We start from the raw sequence: 17,201 nt of genomic DNA on the forward strand, positions 1-17,201 counted from the left end.
CCATACAGCTGCCAGGGTAGGATGGGACACCCAACACCCCACCTCCTTGCACCCCTGCCGTGGCCTGTCCCCAGGATGCCCACGTACCGTTGAGCGTGGCTGCTGTCCCAGGCGCAGGCAGACTCTCCCTGCAGCTGAGGGAGGGTGGCCCTCACACCCTCGGCACCCAGCTGGTGCTGCAGGATGCCCTCCAGGCACTGCGTGATTTCCAGGAACGAGGGGCGGGAGGCTGGCTCCATCTGCAGACAGGAGGGGTTAACCATCAGGCCTGTGGGCCCCCAAGCACCCCAGGGAGCTCTGCCTGTCAAAGGCAAGGCTGCCTGTCCTGCCCAGCTGTCCTGGGAAGCAGAGTTGGGAGACTCACACTGCAGCAGGGAAAGCGAGCTGGAGGAAGGCCGCTGGGCACTCTGCTTCCACCATGGTGCGAAAAGTGGTGACATCCAGACCAAAATCCTGTACCAGAGAAAGGAGGAAGAGTGAGGTTGGGTCCCCTGGGGCACCACACGGGGCTGGGGACTCAGGATAGCTGGGCCCCCCGCCCTCACACTGACTGTGTGCCACCCAGGGCTGTGGACCTGGCAGCATCCCAGCAAGGGGGTCCCTGGTCTCAGCCCGAGTTAGGGCAAGGCTGGGGATGCTGTGACACAGATACTGCCTGCTCTTTGCCTGAATCCAGCTGTCCCCTTCCCTCATCCAAGCCAACTACGGACTCTGAGAACAGCTTATGAGCAGAGGGCATCCCTCCCTGGGCAGCATCTGGGACACAGCACCCCTGCCCCGAGATGCAGGGCAGCTCCTGCACACAGGGCTCTGCCCCGCAAAGGAGGATGGTCCCCCTCATTTGGTAAAGCAGTCCCAGCCCCAGTGCTGCTGCCTGCCACCCTCCCTCCCTGCCCAGGTCCCAGGAAGTCACCTCAGTGCGGGGCAGGTAGTCAGGGTCAGCAGGGACACGAGCAATGGTCTCACACAGGATGATGCCATACGCGAACACATCGGCCTGCAGAGAGCAGGGAGTCATGAGGGGGATCCCTGCAGCCCCTGAGGAAGCATGCCCACCATTCTGCAAACCCACAGCCCCCTCCCCACTGCGCAGCCATGCCAGGGGCCCTGCCGCCTCGCCACCCAAGGGATCCCCAGTACCTTCCCTCTGCATCCCAGGAGCTCTCAGGGCTGCAAATCCTGCAAACCAGTGGCAGTGCAAGCATGGGTAAAGTCCCATGCATGGCAGCCATGGAGTCTCACCTTCTCATTGTAGATCTCCCCTCGCAGCACCTCAGGCGCCATCCAGTATGGGGAGCCCACCACAGCCAGCGGCTCCTTCTCACTGCCCTCGCTGGGGGACACGGTGGGACATCAGGGGCTGCCCACAGCCCCCTATCCCTGTCCGACCTCCCATCCACCCGCTGGGGCAGCCCAAATCACCATCTCCATCTCCCTTCCCAAGCTAACCCTCCTTCATGCATCCCACAAACTCAGCCCTCCCCACTCACACCATCCCCTACTCCACCCCCTTCTAGCCAGCCCCAAATGTGTCCATCTGCCCTATGGGTCCCCACCGCTGGGGACCACCCCCACCACCCCCCATCCCTGCCCTTCTAGTTGCATCCCAAATGTCCATCCCTCCCCAGCTCTTGCTCTAAGTGGGCTGGAAACCCCCCACTCCAAGGATGAGGATGGACAGGGTGGACGCTGCCCACGCACCTGTAGGTGGGGATCTTCTCCGCCAAGCCGAAGTCACCCACTACAGCCGTGTAGCCATTGGCCTCGCGGCGCACCAGGCAATTCTGGGAGCACAGGAGGACCCCTGTCACACCCAACCCCGCACCAGCCCTGCCTCACCAGCCACTGCTATCTGGATGCCCCAGCACAGAGCAGCCTCCTGCCCCCCAGCTGGTCATGCCTGGGGCAGCAGCATGGGTATGGGACAATGAGGGCAATGGGATGCTTTGGAGCATCCCATACCTTGGAGGTGAGGTCACGGTGGAAGATGCCTTTGGAGTGCAGGTAGCGGCAGGCCACAGGCGATGTCGAGGGCCAGCTTGACACGCATGGACCAGGAGAGGGGCACAGGGCTGTCCAGCAGCTGCTCCAGGTTCCCACCATTGATGTACTAACGGGAAGAGCTGGCCATAGCATCACTGCGCCCCCCGCCCCGCTCCATAATGCCTGATGCCCACCTCTCATGCTAGCACATCCCCCAACCACCCCAGCACAGTCCCCCCAGTACACCTTGCCCTGCACATGTGTCATGGGCTGAGAAAGTGTCCCCATAGCCACCACTGTCCCCTCCCCAAGTCTGCAAGAACCCCAAGACTCACAGCCGTTGCCCTGCTCTCACCTCCGTCAGTGCATGCAGTTGTCCCTGGTGCACGCACACCCCCATGAACCTGTGAGACAGAAGTGACCTCAGGGCGGCTGCAGTGGGGACCAGCCCCGGGAGCTCATCCAGCACTGCAGTAGCTCCAAACAGCCTTGGCTAGGGAAAAGGGGGGACAACGGGGACAGCAGTGGGGGAGCAGATCCTACCTGAGGATGTTGGGGTGTGAGAGGCGGTTCATGAGCTGCACCTCCCGCAGCATGTTGCCTCGGTTGCTGGTCAGCTTGTTCATCTTCAGCACCATGATCTGCCCTGACTGACGGGTGCCGCACCTTGGAGCGGGGTGCAAGGGAGGCTGAGGCCCATGTGCCTCCACAGCCCCCCCAGATACCAGCCTGCACCCAGCACCCACCCAAGTCCTAGAAGCAGGAGCTGAGCACCCCATGCACCCAAGGCATGGGGTACCCTGGGGACAGCTAGGGCTAGGGAGGGTTCTCCCAGCACAGAAGCACCCCAAGAACCCTAGTGCTGATGATGCACAACCCCATCCTTCCTGAGGCGCCCCGCTTATTGTGCTCCCCCCACTATGCAACACTCCCAAGCCCTCCCGCAGAGGCAATGGCAGCTCCTGCAAGCTGTGACCCCAGCCCTGCTGCAAGGACAGCCATGTGCAGGATTTGGGCATACCAGGGAGGGCTTTTTCTGGATCAGTACCACCCAGCCAGACCCTACCAGAGTGGGGTGAAGGACAGAAGGGGCACATCGCCCCCCTGAAACAGCCCCAGGAGTGGCCAGCACTGCCCTAGAGCATGACCCCAGCCTGGTGGGGCACGGCACTGAGACAAGGCTGTATATTTAGCTGGCCCCAGCCTGACACTATCGTGCAAGCTGGGGGCCTGCCCCCCTGCCAGGAACAGCAGCTGGGAGCGTGGCCAAGCATGGACATCCCTGTCCTTCTGTGGTGCCCCGGCGTGTTTAGGGTGAGGGATAAGCACAGCATCCCCTGCCCTAGCACCATGGCGGGGGGCTGAACCAGTGCTGAGGGTCCCTTCCTGAGTGAGGGCTGGGGGTAGGACCTGTCCCACTCAGAGCAGCAGCTGTTGTGGGGGACAACCAGGCAGATCCCAGCTGCCCCCCAGGCACACACCAAGCTGTGCACGGAGGCGCAGGCATTCCTTGGCACTGCCGTCAGCTGCCTGCTCTTCTCCTTTTTAGCTGATGCTGGTTGAAGCTGCTGTGCTGCTGCCAGCTCCTGGCCCTTCCCATACCACCTACTGCCACAGGGATCACCTCCCTGGGCAAAACACAGAGGGCTGGCTGGAGACAGGGTCCTCAGTGCTCCTCATCCAGCTCACAGCTTGCCCCCTGTCCCCATCACAATGAGCAGGGGCTGGCACACTGGGGCCTCTGGGGCTCCCTTCCCACCCCATGTGGCTGGCATTGCTTTGGGGAGTAGCTGTCCTGGGGTGCACGCTGAGATGGGGACTCATCCAGCACTCCGTACACGGGAAGTAGGCAGCAGCTTCCCCACCAAAGGGCCTGGGGGGTAATTAGTGCTTCATAAAGATCCCTCTCTATATATGTCTGAGCACACCAAGGCCAAACCAGCCCCAGGCGGAGTGGAAGCAAGAGGCAATAGCTTAGCCCGGCCCAACCCTGCAGTGCCACCACCAGTTCATTTTGTTCATGGGGAGGCTTTGAATAATTCAGCAGCCACCTGCCTGTAGGCACCCCGCTCTGGTAACACCTGCATCACCTCCAGCCAGCTCCAGGCACCCAGCACCCCTGGCCTGTGGGCAGAGGCCATGTGACAGCAGAGATCAGGATGGACCCTGGATGAGTGAGGAGACGCCCCACACGCCTGGCACTGTGGGTCCCCATCCCACCCCTCCACCATGCTGTGGGGAGAAGGGAGGATGGGTTTCTCCATGGTACCTCCTCGCTGAGCAATGGACAGAGCTCCTGGGCTCGGTAAGAGTCCGTCCCAGGATGCTGGCGCAGCCCCTGCTTTGGGGAGCATAGTGCCTTCAGCCCCGCATATACCCTGGGTACCCCATCTTCTAATGGCACCCCAGGTCCTCCCTGTGCCCACCACCCTGCTCACCCTACCCCATCACTGCCCTGCAGCACCTGGCACCACTGAGAGCCCCATCCCAGCGTCCTAGGGCTCCCTGTCCACAACTGTACCAGCATGCAGGGCAAGGGGCACCCCTACTCCATCCTCACCATTGCTGCCTCCCCTCCCCTCCACCCCCACCCCTATGCAGCGGACAGCTGGAGGCAGCACCAGACACAGAAACAGTGCTCCCTGTGTTCTGGTGGCCGCACTGGCTTTGAGGAGGGGGCCTGCCTGGCTAAAGCAGGTGGGCAAGGTCTCCCTTGGCCCCTCCATCTCCGGGCAGAGCCAGGGGCCAAGGGAACCAGAGCCTGGACCAGGCCAGCAGAACCCCCAGTCCTGCCAAGACCCCGGTGCTGGGTGCCGCCCAGCAAAGCCCAGTACTCCTGACCCAGCTTGCCCGGCGGCAGCACTGCCTTCCCTTCCCATGCCGTGCAGGGCTGGCAGGACTGGCTTGGTCGGTTTGGCTGGCACCAGCAGCTGCCAGGCAGCAGGACCTGGCTCGATGGCATAGGCAGGCTCAGCCCTGCCGGGACGGCGCCCCAAGCAGCAAGGCTCCAGCGCCATGCGCTCACAGCAGGAATGGCACACACGCACTGACACTTGGTGGCCATGCACTGTGGGGCTGGCTGGGTCCTCACCAGCAGCAGTGTCCCTGCATCAGGGAGCAGCCCCCGGTGGGCAATGGCTTAGCTCCCCACGGTTGGGATGTGCCCGTAGCTTAATTCCTCATTAAAAAGCCTCCTGCCATTGCAATAGGCTGGGTGAACAGCCATACAGCGCCTAACGACTTAATCCCACAGGATAGGCAGCCTGGGGGAGCGAAGGTCTAGTGAAAGCCCCTTCTCCAGAATTTCTCCCAGGGACCCCAGGAGCTCCCAGGCAGCACAGCCCTGCCCTGATGTCCTTCTCCAGGACTCCATTCCCAGGGCAGGGAGGGCTCCAGGGGTTCCCAGGACAGCCCCAGCCCCTCACTCGTGGGCCATGACCTCCTTGAGGGCACTCAAGAGCCCTGAGCTCCCTTGCAAGACTGCATCCTGCCATCTCCCCCGCATGCTCTGCTGCCAAAGGCCAGCAGGGAAAGGATTATGCCCTCAGGGTCTTCCTACAGCCTCCTAAGCACTGGCCAGTTTACCCAGTCTGGCCAAGTGCTAACACCAGCCTAGCGCCCTGGCAGCTCTCCAGAAGCAGGCGTAGCAGAGGAGGGAGCAAGCCATGACCCCTGGTGGGACACAGACCCTTGCTATGGGGGTTTCTTTCCCTGCCACCATCCAGGGAAGCAGCGGGTAGCTGAGCCTCCCCAGCCAGGATGGCGTCCCCTCGCCTCTCCTCGCTCTGGCATGGTGCCCAGGAATCCCAGCGCATTCCCGGGAGCTGAGCTCAGCCAGGCAGCCGTGCTGGGGTGTAGGGGGAGGACAAACCACCAGTCCCCCACCCAGGAACCAGGCAAGCCCTCGCCCGTCCCTGATCCCCCCCAGCACCCCACATGGCCCCTCTGTTGGGTGCTTCATGGACATGCTGTGGATGAGCTGGGGTGCAGCGCCGTGCCTGTCCCCATCCCATCTGTTGCCAGCACACAGGGCTGGGGGATGGGATGGGGCTGGCTGCAGCCCCAGCCTGGGCACAAGGGATCTGAGCTCTTTTAACAGCGGAAATTAGAGTCTTATTTAAAGAGCATGCTAATCAGAGCGAGCAGACGGCCTGGCCTGCTCCCTCCCCACAGCCGGCGCTCCTGTCTAGACACAGGATGGAATTCCGCCCCCCCCCAACCCCCAACTGGGGGTCTCAGCAGCCAGGCCCCCTGCACCCTGCTCGGGGGACAGGTTCACACACAGCCCCGCTCTGTGCTCATCCCATTGCCCCAGCCCAGTGCAGGCAAGGCACAGTCATTTTGGGATATCATCCTGCACCCCTCACCCCCAAGAGCCTGGTTAGCAATGCTGCGGGTAATCCCACACCTGCCGATAACGGCTGCATCTGAGCTCAGGGGAATCCCAGTAGTGCAACAGGTCTTTTGCTGGGTGGGACTGGAAAACCTACTCATCACACCAACAAGGCAGAATGGGTCAAGACAGACTTCCTTTGGGCAAGCAAAAGGTGGAGACCGTGCAGCATCCGTTCCCAACACGTGCTTGAGCAGCAGCCCTCACCTCCTGTGCTCCGTGGAGCAGTACCACAGGCACACCAGCAGCCAGGGCAGTGGTGGCATTGCACGATGGCAGCAGACCATTGCCAGCTCTCACTGGCAAGCCCAAGGCACACCCCGTGACAGCGCAGGAGAGCTGTTGGCAGGTCCCCAGCTAGTCAGCATGTGTTTCTAGCACTCAGGGCTCCCAAGCGGTGACAGCAGGGCCAGGGCTGCTCCCGGCTGGCTGACCTCGGCAAATTCACTTCCTCCCTGCCTGCCTTAGTTTCTCCATCTGTGTCATGCCACTCCACCCTCCTTTGTAAAACAAGGCAAGGTCCACTGATGAAGGGCAGCAGATAAAGAGGGAGGGAATCAAGCCATTAGTTGCACTGGTAAACTGGGAGTAAATACAAAATCTCAAAGGTTGGTAGCGAAGCAAGAGGTGGCAGGTGGGTGGCAATCGTGCCAAAGCCCTCACCTGAGCTCTGTCAGTGCTGGGAACTACTAATATTGCACCCCCATCCCTGCCCCAGCACCACGGAAATGGGACACAGGGCAGTGCATGCTGAAGGGCTGCGCCCTAGGAAGCAGCGTCTCTGAGAGAATGGGTGACAGTGGGGCACAAGGTGCAGAGATGGTCAAAGACCTCTGGATACAGCTCCCAGGACACTGAAGCCAGGGTGCTGCCCACAGCCCCTGCACCTGCTGCAGACTGAACATGGGAATCTAAGAGAGGGATCTGGAGAAGAGATGCAACAGTGCTTTTAAGGGCTGGAGAAAATGTCTGGCACAAACACACCTGGTTCAATCTGCTTGGTCTATTAGGGATGGAGAGGTGGGTTGCTGCAATGTCCGTGTACCCGAGAACGGGGGTGGCCTGGTGCTTCTGAAACCACGCAGGGAAAGGCAGTGAGAACCAGCTGCTCCAGAGGGAAATGGCCCAGCTCTGCAGCATAGCAGGGCATCAGCTGGGAACAACCTCTAGGGAAAAGAGCAGCTTTTAATCACTGGTGTCTCCTGTTTGCTCCGGACAGCCTTTCTAGAGGTGTGCTTGGCTGAGGTAAGATAAGGCTCAACCCCGCAGCTAGCTTGGGATACCAGGCCTCAGACACACTGAGCCTTTTGGCTTTAATGCTGGGAAGACAGTCAGATGCTCGTGCTGGTACCCCAGCACCCTGCCTGGCCCTGGCTCGGCTGCACACCAGGGCTGAGATACCAACACATAGGGACAGAGGCTTCCAGGTCCCCTCCCCTATCCCCCACGCCCACCAAGGCTGGAATGAAGCAGGACCTAGCAGCCACACGGAGGAGGGAGCCGTGAGTGCCCACGGCCATGGAAAGCAACAGCAGGAACAAGGGAGGTAGGAGGAAAACAGTTCCTGTGCTGCCCTGCCAAGCTCCATCCTCCCCGCAAGCTCAGGCAGCCAAACCCCAGCTCAGATCCCGGGCCTGCCCCATCATCCTGCTGAGCTCTTGGACTCAACCCACTGCAAGAGCACAAAGCCCCATCTGGCCCCCTCCTGCCCCTGCCTTCTCTCCAGCATGCACACACACCAGCTCCTGCTGCCTGATCCCACACACCCCCCACAACCTCCGCTGGTCCCCCAAATCCTACGTGCAAGTGGCCCCACAAGATCATGAACAACGGGTGGGAGGAGCATTTTGTGGCTCCCACAGGGCCGGGAAAAACAGGCACAGCGAGGCAAGGAGAGACTGTGGCCTGGCCAAGACACGGGAGCATCCATTATTAAAGAGCTGTATCCACGCCTGACATTATTAAATGCCTCCCTCTGCTCCAAGGTGCTGCCGTGCACTCCAAGCCAGAGATCAATAGCAGGAACCTGGCCAGCAGAGAGGTCATGGCTCTGCAGGGGCAGGAAGGAGCATGGAGGAGAGGGACACGGCTCTGTATGCCTGCCACGGCCCCTCACAGGACACCCCTCTTGTGGCTGCAGAGGATCCAGGTCTTGCCGTCTCCCTGCTGAATGGGGAATGGTGGCAGAGCTGGAGAGACACCCCAGGGTCCCACCAGGATGTGGATGCCCAGCTGTGCTGTGCATGAGAGTGTGGTCCCACGCAGGGGACACGGCACAGCGCTGCCTGGGGCCGCGGCAACAGTGATGGGAGGTGTTTGGGGTCCTGCCCAGCCCAAACCTGCTCCCTCCCGAGGGGTAAAGCCACTAGACGCACGGCTTAAGGGCAGTCCTCACCCAACAGTCTGTGGTGCCTTAAGTGATGCCAAGGATGGAAACAACATGTGCACACACCTCCCCTTGGATGGGGAGGGGAGCGGTGGCAGCTGGGCAGGGCACAGCCCTCCAGCTGGCAGGGTGCTGTCACCACGCTCCTCTGCTGCATTGTTGGGACCCGGAGGTCCCCACCAGCACCCACGCACCCCTAACCAGAGTGTGGGCCACACACCGGCATCCCTGCTCTGGCAGTCCCAAAGAGGATGGAGGACAAAGGCAGCTCCGGGGTCCCTGCTGGGGACCAGCCTCCGCACTGCCACACAGCATCACAGCCCTCTCCCAGACCCAGTCACCTTCGGGAGGCTCCCGTGGGACACCCTGCACATCTGCCTGGCCAGCACCGTCTGGAACAGGCCCAACAACGCTGGAAATCGCCTCGGACCGGCTGCACATGCTGCCTGCAGCCCCTTGCCACAGGCACGCCCTGGGCCTGGCGGGGCCGGGGCTCCAGTCTTCTGACAGGGGTCCCCGGGGCTGGGCTGCCCGCCGCCCCACCGGTGCCCTGCGCGGCCCCGCTGCGAACCACGCTGCAGCGCTCGGCAGCGCTCAGCCCCCCCGGGCTGTAAACAGCGCCCGCGCTCCCTGCCGCCTGCACGGAGGGACAACACCCCCGGCGGAGACGGGGCTCCCCGCCACCCGAGGTCCCCGCCGCCCCACCCCACCCCCCCGACCTCGCCCAGCCGCCGGGGCTGGGGATCCGGGGTCCCCCCGCGCCCCACCGAGGGCCCGGCCGGGGCTGCGTGGGCGCCGCCGGTCCCCGGGGGATGCCCGACCCCGGCGGGCACCGCCATCCCCGCCCCCGCCCCGCACACCTTGAAGACCTCGGAGAAGAAGCCGGCCCCGATCTTCTCGCAGTAGAAGTCGTCGATGCGCGCCAGGGTGGAGACGGCGCTGCGCAGCGCCCGGTACGAGGAGGGCCGCAGCCGCCCGCAGCCCGGCCAGGGCCCCGCCGCCTCCCCTTCGCTCTCCCCGGGCCGCCGCGGCAGCTTCTCCCACTCCATGTCGGTCCCGCCGAGCACCCCCAGCGCCATTCACCCCCGCGGCCGGGCAGCCCCGCCGCCGGGGAGCCGCCGCCTTGCCCCCCGCCGCCGCACCCCGGCCCCCGGGGCGACGCTAGCGGCGGCGGCGCGGGGCGGGCGGCGCGGCGCTCCTGGCCCGGCAGCGGCCCGACCCCCGCCGCGGCCCGGCGCTGCGCCTCCGCCGCCCCGAGCGCTGGCACCGGCGGGGCGGGCCCGGGGCGGGGCCAGCCCTTAACTCCTTGGGACCCGCCGCCGCCGCGCCCTGCCGGAGCCCCCCCGCCCCGGCGGGGACCCCGCACCCCCCGGGCAGCGCCGCCGGGGTGCCGAGCCGGCATCTCTGTAGGCGCCCGCGGGGCTATGGGGCCCGGGCGGCCGGTGCGCGGCTTGGGCAGACCCCGCGGACGCGGTGCTCCGGTAACCGCCTGGCTGCTCCGTGCGGAGTCCTTCTCCCCTGGGTCCCACCTGGCGGCACACTGGGAAGGCTGGACTCTCCTTCTCCCCTGGGCCCTGCGCGGATGCTCACTGGAGCGGCAGGATTCTTGTTTTTCCCCATAGCACCCAGCTCCTCAGCAGACGGACCAAGGGCGTGGGCAGCTGATCTCCCCACCTATCCAGCCCCAGCCCAGTTCCCCCGTATGAGCAGCCGCTGCCAACATGGGCCCCACTGGTGCAGGCTCGGATGACTCCTCACCATTGCTAGGCTGGATGGACGCTGTGGATGTGGGGCTCTGCTGCTCTCTGTGCACCCACCCCTGCCTGGGTGGTGTCCCAGGGCCTGGGGGGACTGTCCTCCAGAGGAGCAGGGAGTTGCAGCCTCTCAGTGACAGTTTCTTGGCGCTTCTCCCTTCCCTGAGCTCCTCCACTTCTCCCCGGTCTCCTTCTGCTTCTTGCCCCCCTCCCTGGCCTTGTTCCCCGCTCAGAAGCTGCATGGGTCCTGTCCTTTCTGCCCAGGGACTCCCTGCGGCTGGATCTGCCCTTTCTCGGCCCCACACATTTCACTACTGCTCTCCTTGGCATCCGCCTGCCTTTGCTGGCCCAGCCCTGCCCCAGCTGCTTCCCCCGGTGCTGCCACAACCCTTGTGCACTGCCCTGCCTCCACAGCTACCCCACAACTGCCTTGTTCCAGCTGTTTCCCTGTGCGGTGCGCCTGGCTCCACATGCCCTGCACTGCTCTAGCTGCTTTCCTAGCTGGGAAAAGCAGCTGCATGTGAGTGTCTCCTGGTGTGGCATTTTTTGGCCAGTGCTTGGCTCCAAGTGCCACCACACACAGTGTAAACACCATGGACCATGAGCCATGGGTTTTCTTCCTTGTCCCAGGAGGGACAATAAACCCTGTGGGCTAAAGCAGGGAAACTGAGCCTCTGACTTCTTTGTAGTGGGAGCAGCTCCCTGCCCGCAGAAATGCATGGTACTTCTGCTCTTCCAGGTCCACAGAAGGGAGTGGGTCTGTGCAAGTCTGGTTTCCTACGTGTAGGGAGGCAGAGACTGGGGACATGGCTTTGCCAGTGTCTATCTTGTGGGGTCTGAGCCATTCCTCTCCTCACCAGTGCTGCTTCAGCCTGGTGCCTCCACCTGCCAAGGTGATGGATGGCATTTGCCAGGGAGGCTGCTGCAGCTGTGGGGAACTGCACCATGTAACAGGCCACATTCTCAGGTTTCCCAGGCCTCACACATCTGTCCCACTGACAACAGCCTGACAGAATGACAGGAGCAGCTTCACAGGCCTCCCATGATGGGCACAGAGAGGAAAGACCAGTGTCTGTGTGTGGGGGCAGGAGGCTGCAGGCTCTGCCCTTCCACTGGGATAGCCAGCTGAAGCTGCTTGGATGGCAGTGGGTGTCTTCCCTGTCTGCCCGGGTACCCTGAGCACCCTGCTGCACCCACAGCCCAGTGACCCGCTCCTTAGTGGTGTAGGGAGTCACTCAGAGGAGCAAAGCCAGCTCAGCTGGGGCCAGAAGGGGAGTGAACATTGCCTCTCCCTTGAGTGCATGTGAGCAGCGGCTCTCTGAGGGTCAAGGCACCACAGCAGATGGAGAACCCTGGCAAGGCATCTTGCAGAGAAGCTCAGGACCACTGCCTGTTCAGGCCTCCTGCTGCTTACAAGTGACTGGGTTTACATCCAATTAAGTTGTAACAAATAAATTAAAGCCCTGGAGACTGCCCTGACTGTGGAAAGTGCTGCTGCAGGATTTACGGTCCCTTCTCTCATCACTGCTGGTAACTCTGCTGTGCTATTTCCACCACGCTCTGTTCCTGCCTGGCACAACAGCATTGAACTGAGACATGGCTAAAGGTCTCCTATGTCCCAAATCCCTCCCATGGTGCAGGCAGGTGTGCTCTGGGCAGCTGGGTACAAAACGAGGTTGGGCTGAGCCTGCAGCAAACCCTGAATAAGCTTCTCAAGCCCTGGTGAGGAAGAGCAGAAAGGCGGTGTCCCTGGCTGTGCTTTGGCCCTGTGGAGCTGCAGTGGGGAGAGGAGGGGGGCTTTGTCGTCTTTGCCCTTCTCCATCTGGGCTCTGCACCCTCCCCCTGTCATGGGGAGAAAGCTCTGGGATTAACAAACATCTCCCTGCCTTCTGGGGATGGTGCATCACCCAGCCAGTGCAGGGGCAAGAGCCTTCAAACAGCCTGGGAGGCTGGTGCTGGAGAGGTGCAGGGGCTGGAGGTGTCCTGTAAGGAGCAGGGCATGCCATGGCTGCGGGGTGTCCAGGCTACGGGCAGGGCAGTGAGGGATGCAGGGGGGCTTCCACGCAGGAAACCTGGTCCTCTCTGCACTCCCACCCCTGTTCCACACCAGCACCTGCACCACCAGGTCCTTGCAGCACAGCTGTGGTTGGGATCAGAAAGCAGTAACCCACCCTTGACTGAAGGCTCGCCCTGCTCAGAGCCCCAGAGGCAGAACTGGAGCTGCCCCCGTGTGCGAGAGCCCATCCACACCTGAGGCTTCTTCTCTGCAAACTCTCAGGAAAATGAATGGCCGCTGCTGTGGGTGTCCAGGGATGGCTGTAAGGAGTGAGTGTGTGGAGCAGTGCCAGAGCAGGCACAAGGCTTCATTGCAGGAGGGTTTTCCAGCCTGGAAGGACTCTGCAGACCCAAAGGTGAGCAGGACAAAAAACATCAGCTGACTCATATGAGTCCTTTTGGTGCTTATTCCCAGGGTGTGGGTGCAGCTTCTTGGTTCGGGGTTTTGTCTCTCCTCCTGTCCCCTGACAACCTCTGCTCTTTTCCCACATTACCACACATCACCCAGCAGATCGCCACACCTGCCCCTGTCTTGCATGTTGCTCAGCTCCCTGCCTGTGAGAGGGCCAGTCCCTGGCAAACGTCTCTCCCTCCTCTGCCCCATAGCAAACAGGACGGGAGGCACAGCAGGGTCTGCTGCAACCTGCTAGGAGGTCTGGTCAGTGCGAGGAGCCCAGAGTACATGGGAGAATTGTTTGTGTGCATCCTGGTGATGCCCAACAGCACACAGTACGGGGGACTGCAGTGAGTTTGCAGGGCAAGGTTTTGGTGGCGGGGGGCACAGGGGCGGCCTCTGTGAGAAGCTTCCAGAAGCTGCCCCCGTGCCCGGTGCAGCCCGTGCCAGCCGGCTCCGAGCTGGGCCCGGTGCTGGGCAAGGCCGAGCCCGTCGGTGCTGGTGGCAGCCGCAGGGACCGTGTATTTCAGATCGTGTATTTAAGTGCGAGCGAGCCCAGCAGCCCCGCGGCCCCCGGGCCGGGGCAGGGGGAGGCCGGGGGGCTCCAGGCGCCGCAGCAGCGGCTCCCCCAGCCCGCGGGGCGGCCCCCGGCGGGGCGGGCCGTGCCCCCAGCCCGCGGAGCCCCCGGGGGAGCAGCTCCCCCCCCGCAGCCCGGGCAGGGCCCCCCCCCGGGGCAGGGGGTGCCCGCAGGGGGCTGTGACCCGCGGGCAGCGGCGCCGGAGCAGCTCCGGGCAGGGCCCGTGGCCCCGCGGGGAGAGGAGCCCGGGCCGGGCCGGGCTGGGGCAGGGCCGGTGCCCCCGCGGCGGCCGGGCCGGGCCGGGCGTGAAGAGCCGCAGCCCGTGGGAAGGACCCACGGCGGAGAAGGTCGTGGAACTGCTGCCGTGGGCTGGAGCCCGGGCTGGAGCGGGGGCAGAGTGAGCAGCCCCGTCCCCGAGGGGGAAGGAGCGGCAGGGACAACGGGTGAGGGACTGACCCAGCCCCCATCGCCCAGCCCCCTGCACCGCTTGCTCGGGGTGTTTTCTGATCTGGGTGGTAATGAAATAAACTGATTTCCCCAAGTCGAGCCTGCTTTGCCCGTGACTGTAACTGCAGAGTGACCTTCGCCTTACCCCGACCCACAAGCCTTTTGTTGTATTTTCTCTCCCGTGTGGCTGAGGAGGGGAGCGATGAGCGGCTGGGGTGGGCACTTGGCCTCCAGCCGGGGTCACCCCACCACAGCGATGCGGAAGGACTACACTTCCCAGCACGCTGCGTGCTGCTGAGCTCAGCGAGCACAGGGCCCTGCATGCTGCGCACCCGGCGCCATGGATGCGAGCTGCTGCAGCCCTCCTTCCAGCTGCCAGCAGGGACTGGTGAGACCCCCACTGTGCAGGCACATTGCTGCCCCCCTGTTCCCTCCCCCCGGCACTCCAGCCGCAAGGGCAATGCGGCGCTGTCTGCAACACGAGGGCTGCAAATATTTGTTGTGTCGTTAATTTTCTACAAGCAGAGTCAGCACAGCACCTGGCAGCATTTGCTCACTGCCTCCTGTGATCTCCATTTGACGCCTTTCATGTCTAGGCGCTGGTACCTTGACATCTGTGGAGGCAGCCATCTGTATCTCATCCCTGTCTCTTAGTGCCAGGCAGTGATTTCAATTCCCTGCTCTGCTTCTCCTCAAACAAGCCCCAGTGCCCCTGCCAGGGTGGTAGGGGACTGGGTGGCTGATGCCTGAACCCAGCTGAGCGTGTGCCTGCTGGAAGGCCTGTGGGCTGTGATTTTGAAGACACTGAGAAGGCTGACAAACCAAAACCAATCACCACCTCTGACAAGGAGTGTAGAGCTGCTCTGGCCATGCCTGCACCACCTGTGACCTGTGGTGACATGACATGCAGCCATGTGAGCACAGCTACATCCTTGCAGTGAGTCAACACTGTAGATAGCTTCACTGGTCACCTCTTGCCAAACAGGTAGGGGCAATGCTACCACCTCCAGTGTCTCCCACCTTGCTCCTGAACCATCCTGAACAGCTTATCTCCCAATACCTGCCATGCTTCCATCCTCCATGGCTGCCCAGCAGGTACAGAGCTGCTCCTTGTCCTTTTGACCTGGCCCTAGGAAACAGGGCTCTCAGCAGCTCCACACTCCTGCCAGGAGGCTGTGCCAGGCTCTCTCCATCTTCTCTCTCTTGCCAGGCTATGAGTAACACTCCCCAGCCGAAGGGCAGCATCCTTGAAGTGCTTGTGGTTCTGCCAGATGTAAGACAGGAGCAGAGGTGCCAAGAAACTGGTATGGCTGCAATGGTGGGCTGAGTGGGACCACATCAGAGCAGGTCAAGGACTGCCTTCAGCTGAGCTGGTAGGAGCAGCCCTGTGACCCACAGAACCAGCTGCAGGACAGTGGGGCTGATAGTGCTCCGTGGGTCTTGGCTTTGGGGAAGAGCCTTCACCTGTGGTTCATCACTGCCCTTTGATCTACACAGCTTGATGTTACTGCAGGGAGGAACTCAGAAGCAGCACAGCAATGTGGAGGGAAAGGCCGGTGAGGGCATGCATAACTTAGCACAGGGTCTGCCAGAGACCCTACAGAACTGACCCATGTGCACAGTCCACCCCAGAGACCCTACATTAATAAACCAACATCCTCACCTTTGCCCTAGCTTCCTTACCTATCCCACTGCTGACAAAAGGAAAACCTTCTGGAGGAAAGCAATACATCAGACTGGAGAACCATTCCCCTGTGAGATCTGAGCTTATGTTCAGGGAAAGGTGCATCCCACCCCTGTCACAGCAGCATGGGTGAGAAAGACGCTTCCATTCCCTTCTGCTGTCCTGCCCCCGAGCAGTGACTGTGGAGCCCTACTTATTCTCCCACATGTCTGAGCAAAAGGTAGGTGCCACAGGCAGCACCCCACCCTTGAGCCAGCGGTCACTCAGGCTACACCACTCTGAGTAACTCCTCAACCTGAGCAGAGTCCTCTAATCATCCACACCACTCAGCTGGTTCCCTGACACAGTTTTGGCTTGTGCTAAATAGGACAGGTTCAAGGGAGGTCATGGACCAGGTCCATTCCCAGGAGGAGACATAGACATGGCCACCTCCAAGCAGAGGAGAGTCGAGCTGTGTGCCTGTCCTCCTGCAGTTGCTGCCTTCCCCTTTGGCCTCCCCTCTCTGTGCTGGGGCACAGAGGATCAGGGTGATGATGCTGGGATCTGGATGTCCATGAGGGCCTTTTGTCTTGTTATGGTTTAACTCCAGCTGGCAACTAACCCCACCACGCAGCTGCTTTCTCACTCCCTACCCCAGTGGGATGGGGGAGAGAATCAGAAGGGTAAAAGTGAGAAAACTGGTAGGTTGAGTTAAATACAGTTCAATAAATAAAGCAAAAGCCCTGTGTGCAAACAGAGCAAACCAAGGAATTAATTCACCACTTCCCATGGGCAGGCAGGTGTTCAGCCATCCCCAGGAAAGCATTGCTCCATCATGCGTAATGGTTACTTGGGAAGACAAATGCTATCACTCCAAATGTCCCTCCCCTTCCTTCTTCTTCCCCCAGCTTTATATGCTGAGTTCTACATTCTATGGTATGGAATATCCCTCTGGCTAGTTCGGGTCCTGGCTGTGCCCCCTCCCAACTTCTTGTGCACCCCCAGGCCCTTGCTGGTGGGGTGGGGTGAGAGGCAGAAAAGACCCTGGCACTGTGTAAGCCCTGCTCAGCAGTAACGAAAACATCCCTGTTATCTATACTGTTCTCAGCACAAATCCAAAACACAGCTCCCTCTGGACTACAAGGTGAAAATCAACTCTATCCCAGCCCAAAACAGCACATGCCTGAAGGTCAGGGAAGCCACAGCCTTATGTGGACAGTGATGCTCTGTCCAGATGTTGAATGGGCTGGAAAGTGGAGCATCAGTTCTCCATGCACCAGCAGGATGAGGAGCTCCCTATTACTGTGGGGCACTTCCCAGCTCTTTCCCTTGTCCCTACGCCCTGTCCAGACCCTGTCGAGGCAAGGCAGGCTGAGGCAGCACAGGCTGGAGCTTGGTCCAGTATGAGGAGGGAAGGCAGCTGTGCTATGTTCGGTGTGGAAGTCACTGTTGTGCTGCTGCTTGCATCTGATAAAGCAGCTCTTTACTGCTTCTGCCAGCTGTTTGAAATCTCATTAGATTTGGCAAGCTCTGTGAGCAGAGTTGCCAG

At 61.8% G+C, this 17,201-nt stretch overlaps 1 protein-coding gene across 1 annotated transcript in view; it reads right to left on the reverse strand.

The window, feature by feature from the left end:
* The window catches only part of TESK1 (testis associated actin remodelling kinase 1), a 10,861-nt gene extending 847 nt beyond the window's left edge, over positions 1-10,014 (reverse strand). Inside the window, 13 exon segments of the mRNA XM_056323699.1 lie at positions 43-139; positions 141-239; positions 365-375; positions 378-453; positions 914-997; positions 1,243-1,333; positions 1,702-1,784; positions 1,963-2,010; positions 2,012-2,110; positions 2,339-2,387; positions 2,527-2,633; positions 6,392-6,404; positions 9,621-10,014. Of these exon segments, the coding sequence (XP_056179674.1) occupies positions 43-139; positions 141-239; positions 365-375; positions 378-453; positions 914-997; positions 1,243-1,333; positions 1,702-1,784; positions 1,963-2,010; positions 2,012-2,110; positions 2,339-2,387; positions 2,527-2,633; positions 6,392-6,404; positions 9,621-9,841 (1,078 nt within the window). The 5' untranslated portion in view covers positions 9,842-10,014.
* Between the last annotated feature and the right edge of the window lie 7,187 nt (positions 10,015-17,201).

Source organism: Falco biarmicus, chromosome Z, assembly GCF_023638135.1.
Source record: "Falco biarmicus isolate bFalBia1 chromosome Z, bFalBia1.pri, whole genome shotgun sequence".
Taxonomy (NCBI): Eukaryota; Metazoa; Chordata; class Aves; order Falconiformes; family Falconidae; genus Falco; species Falco biarmicus.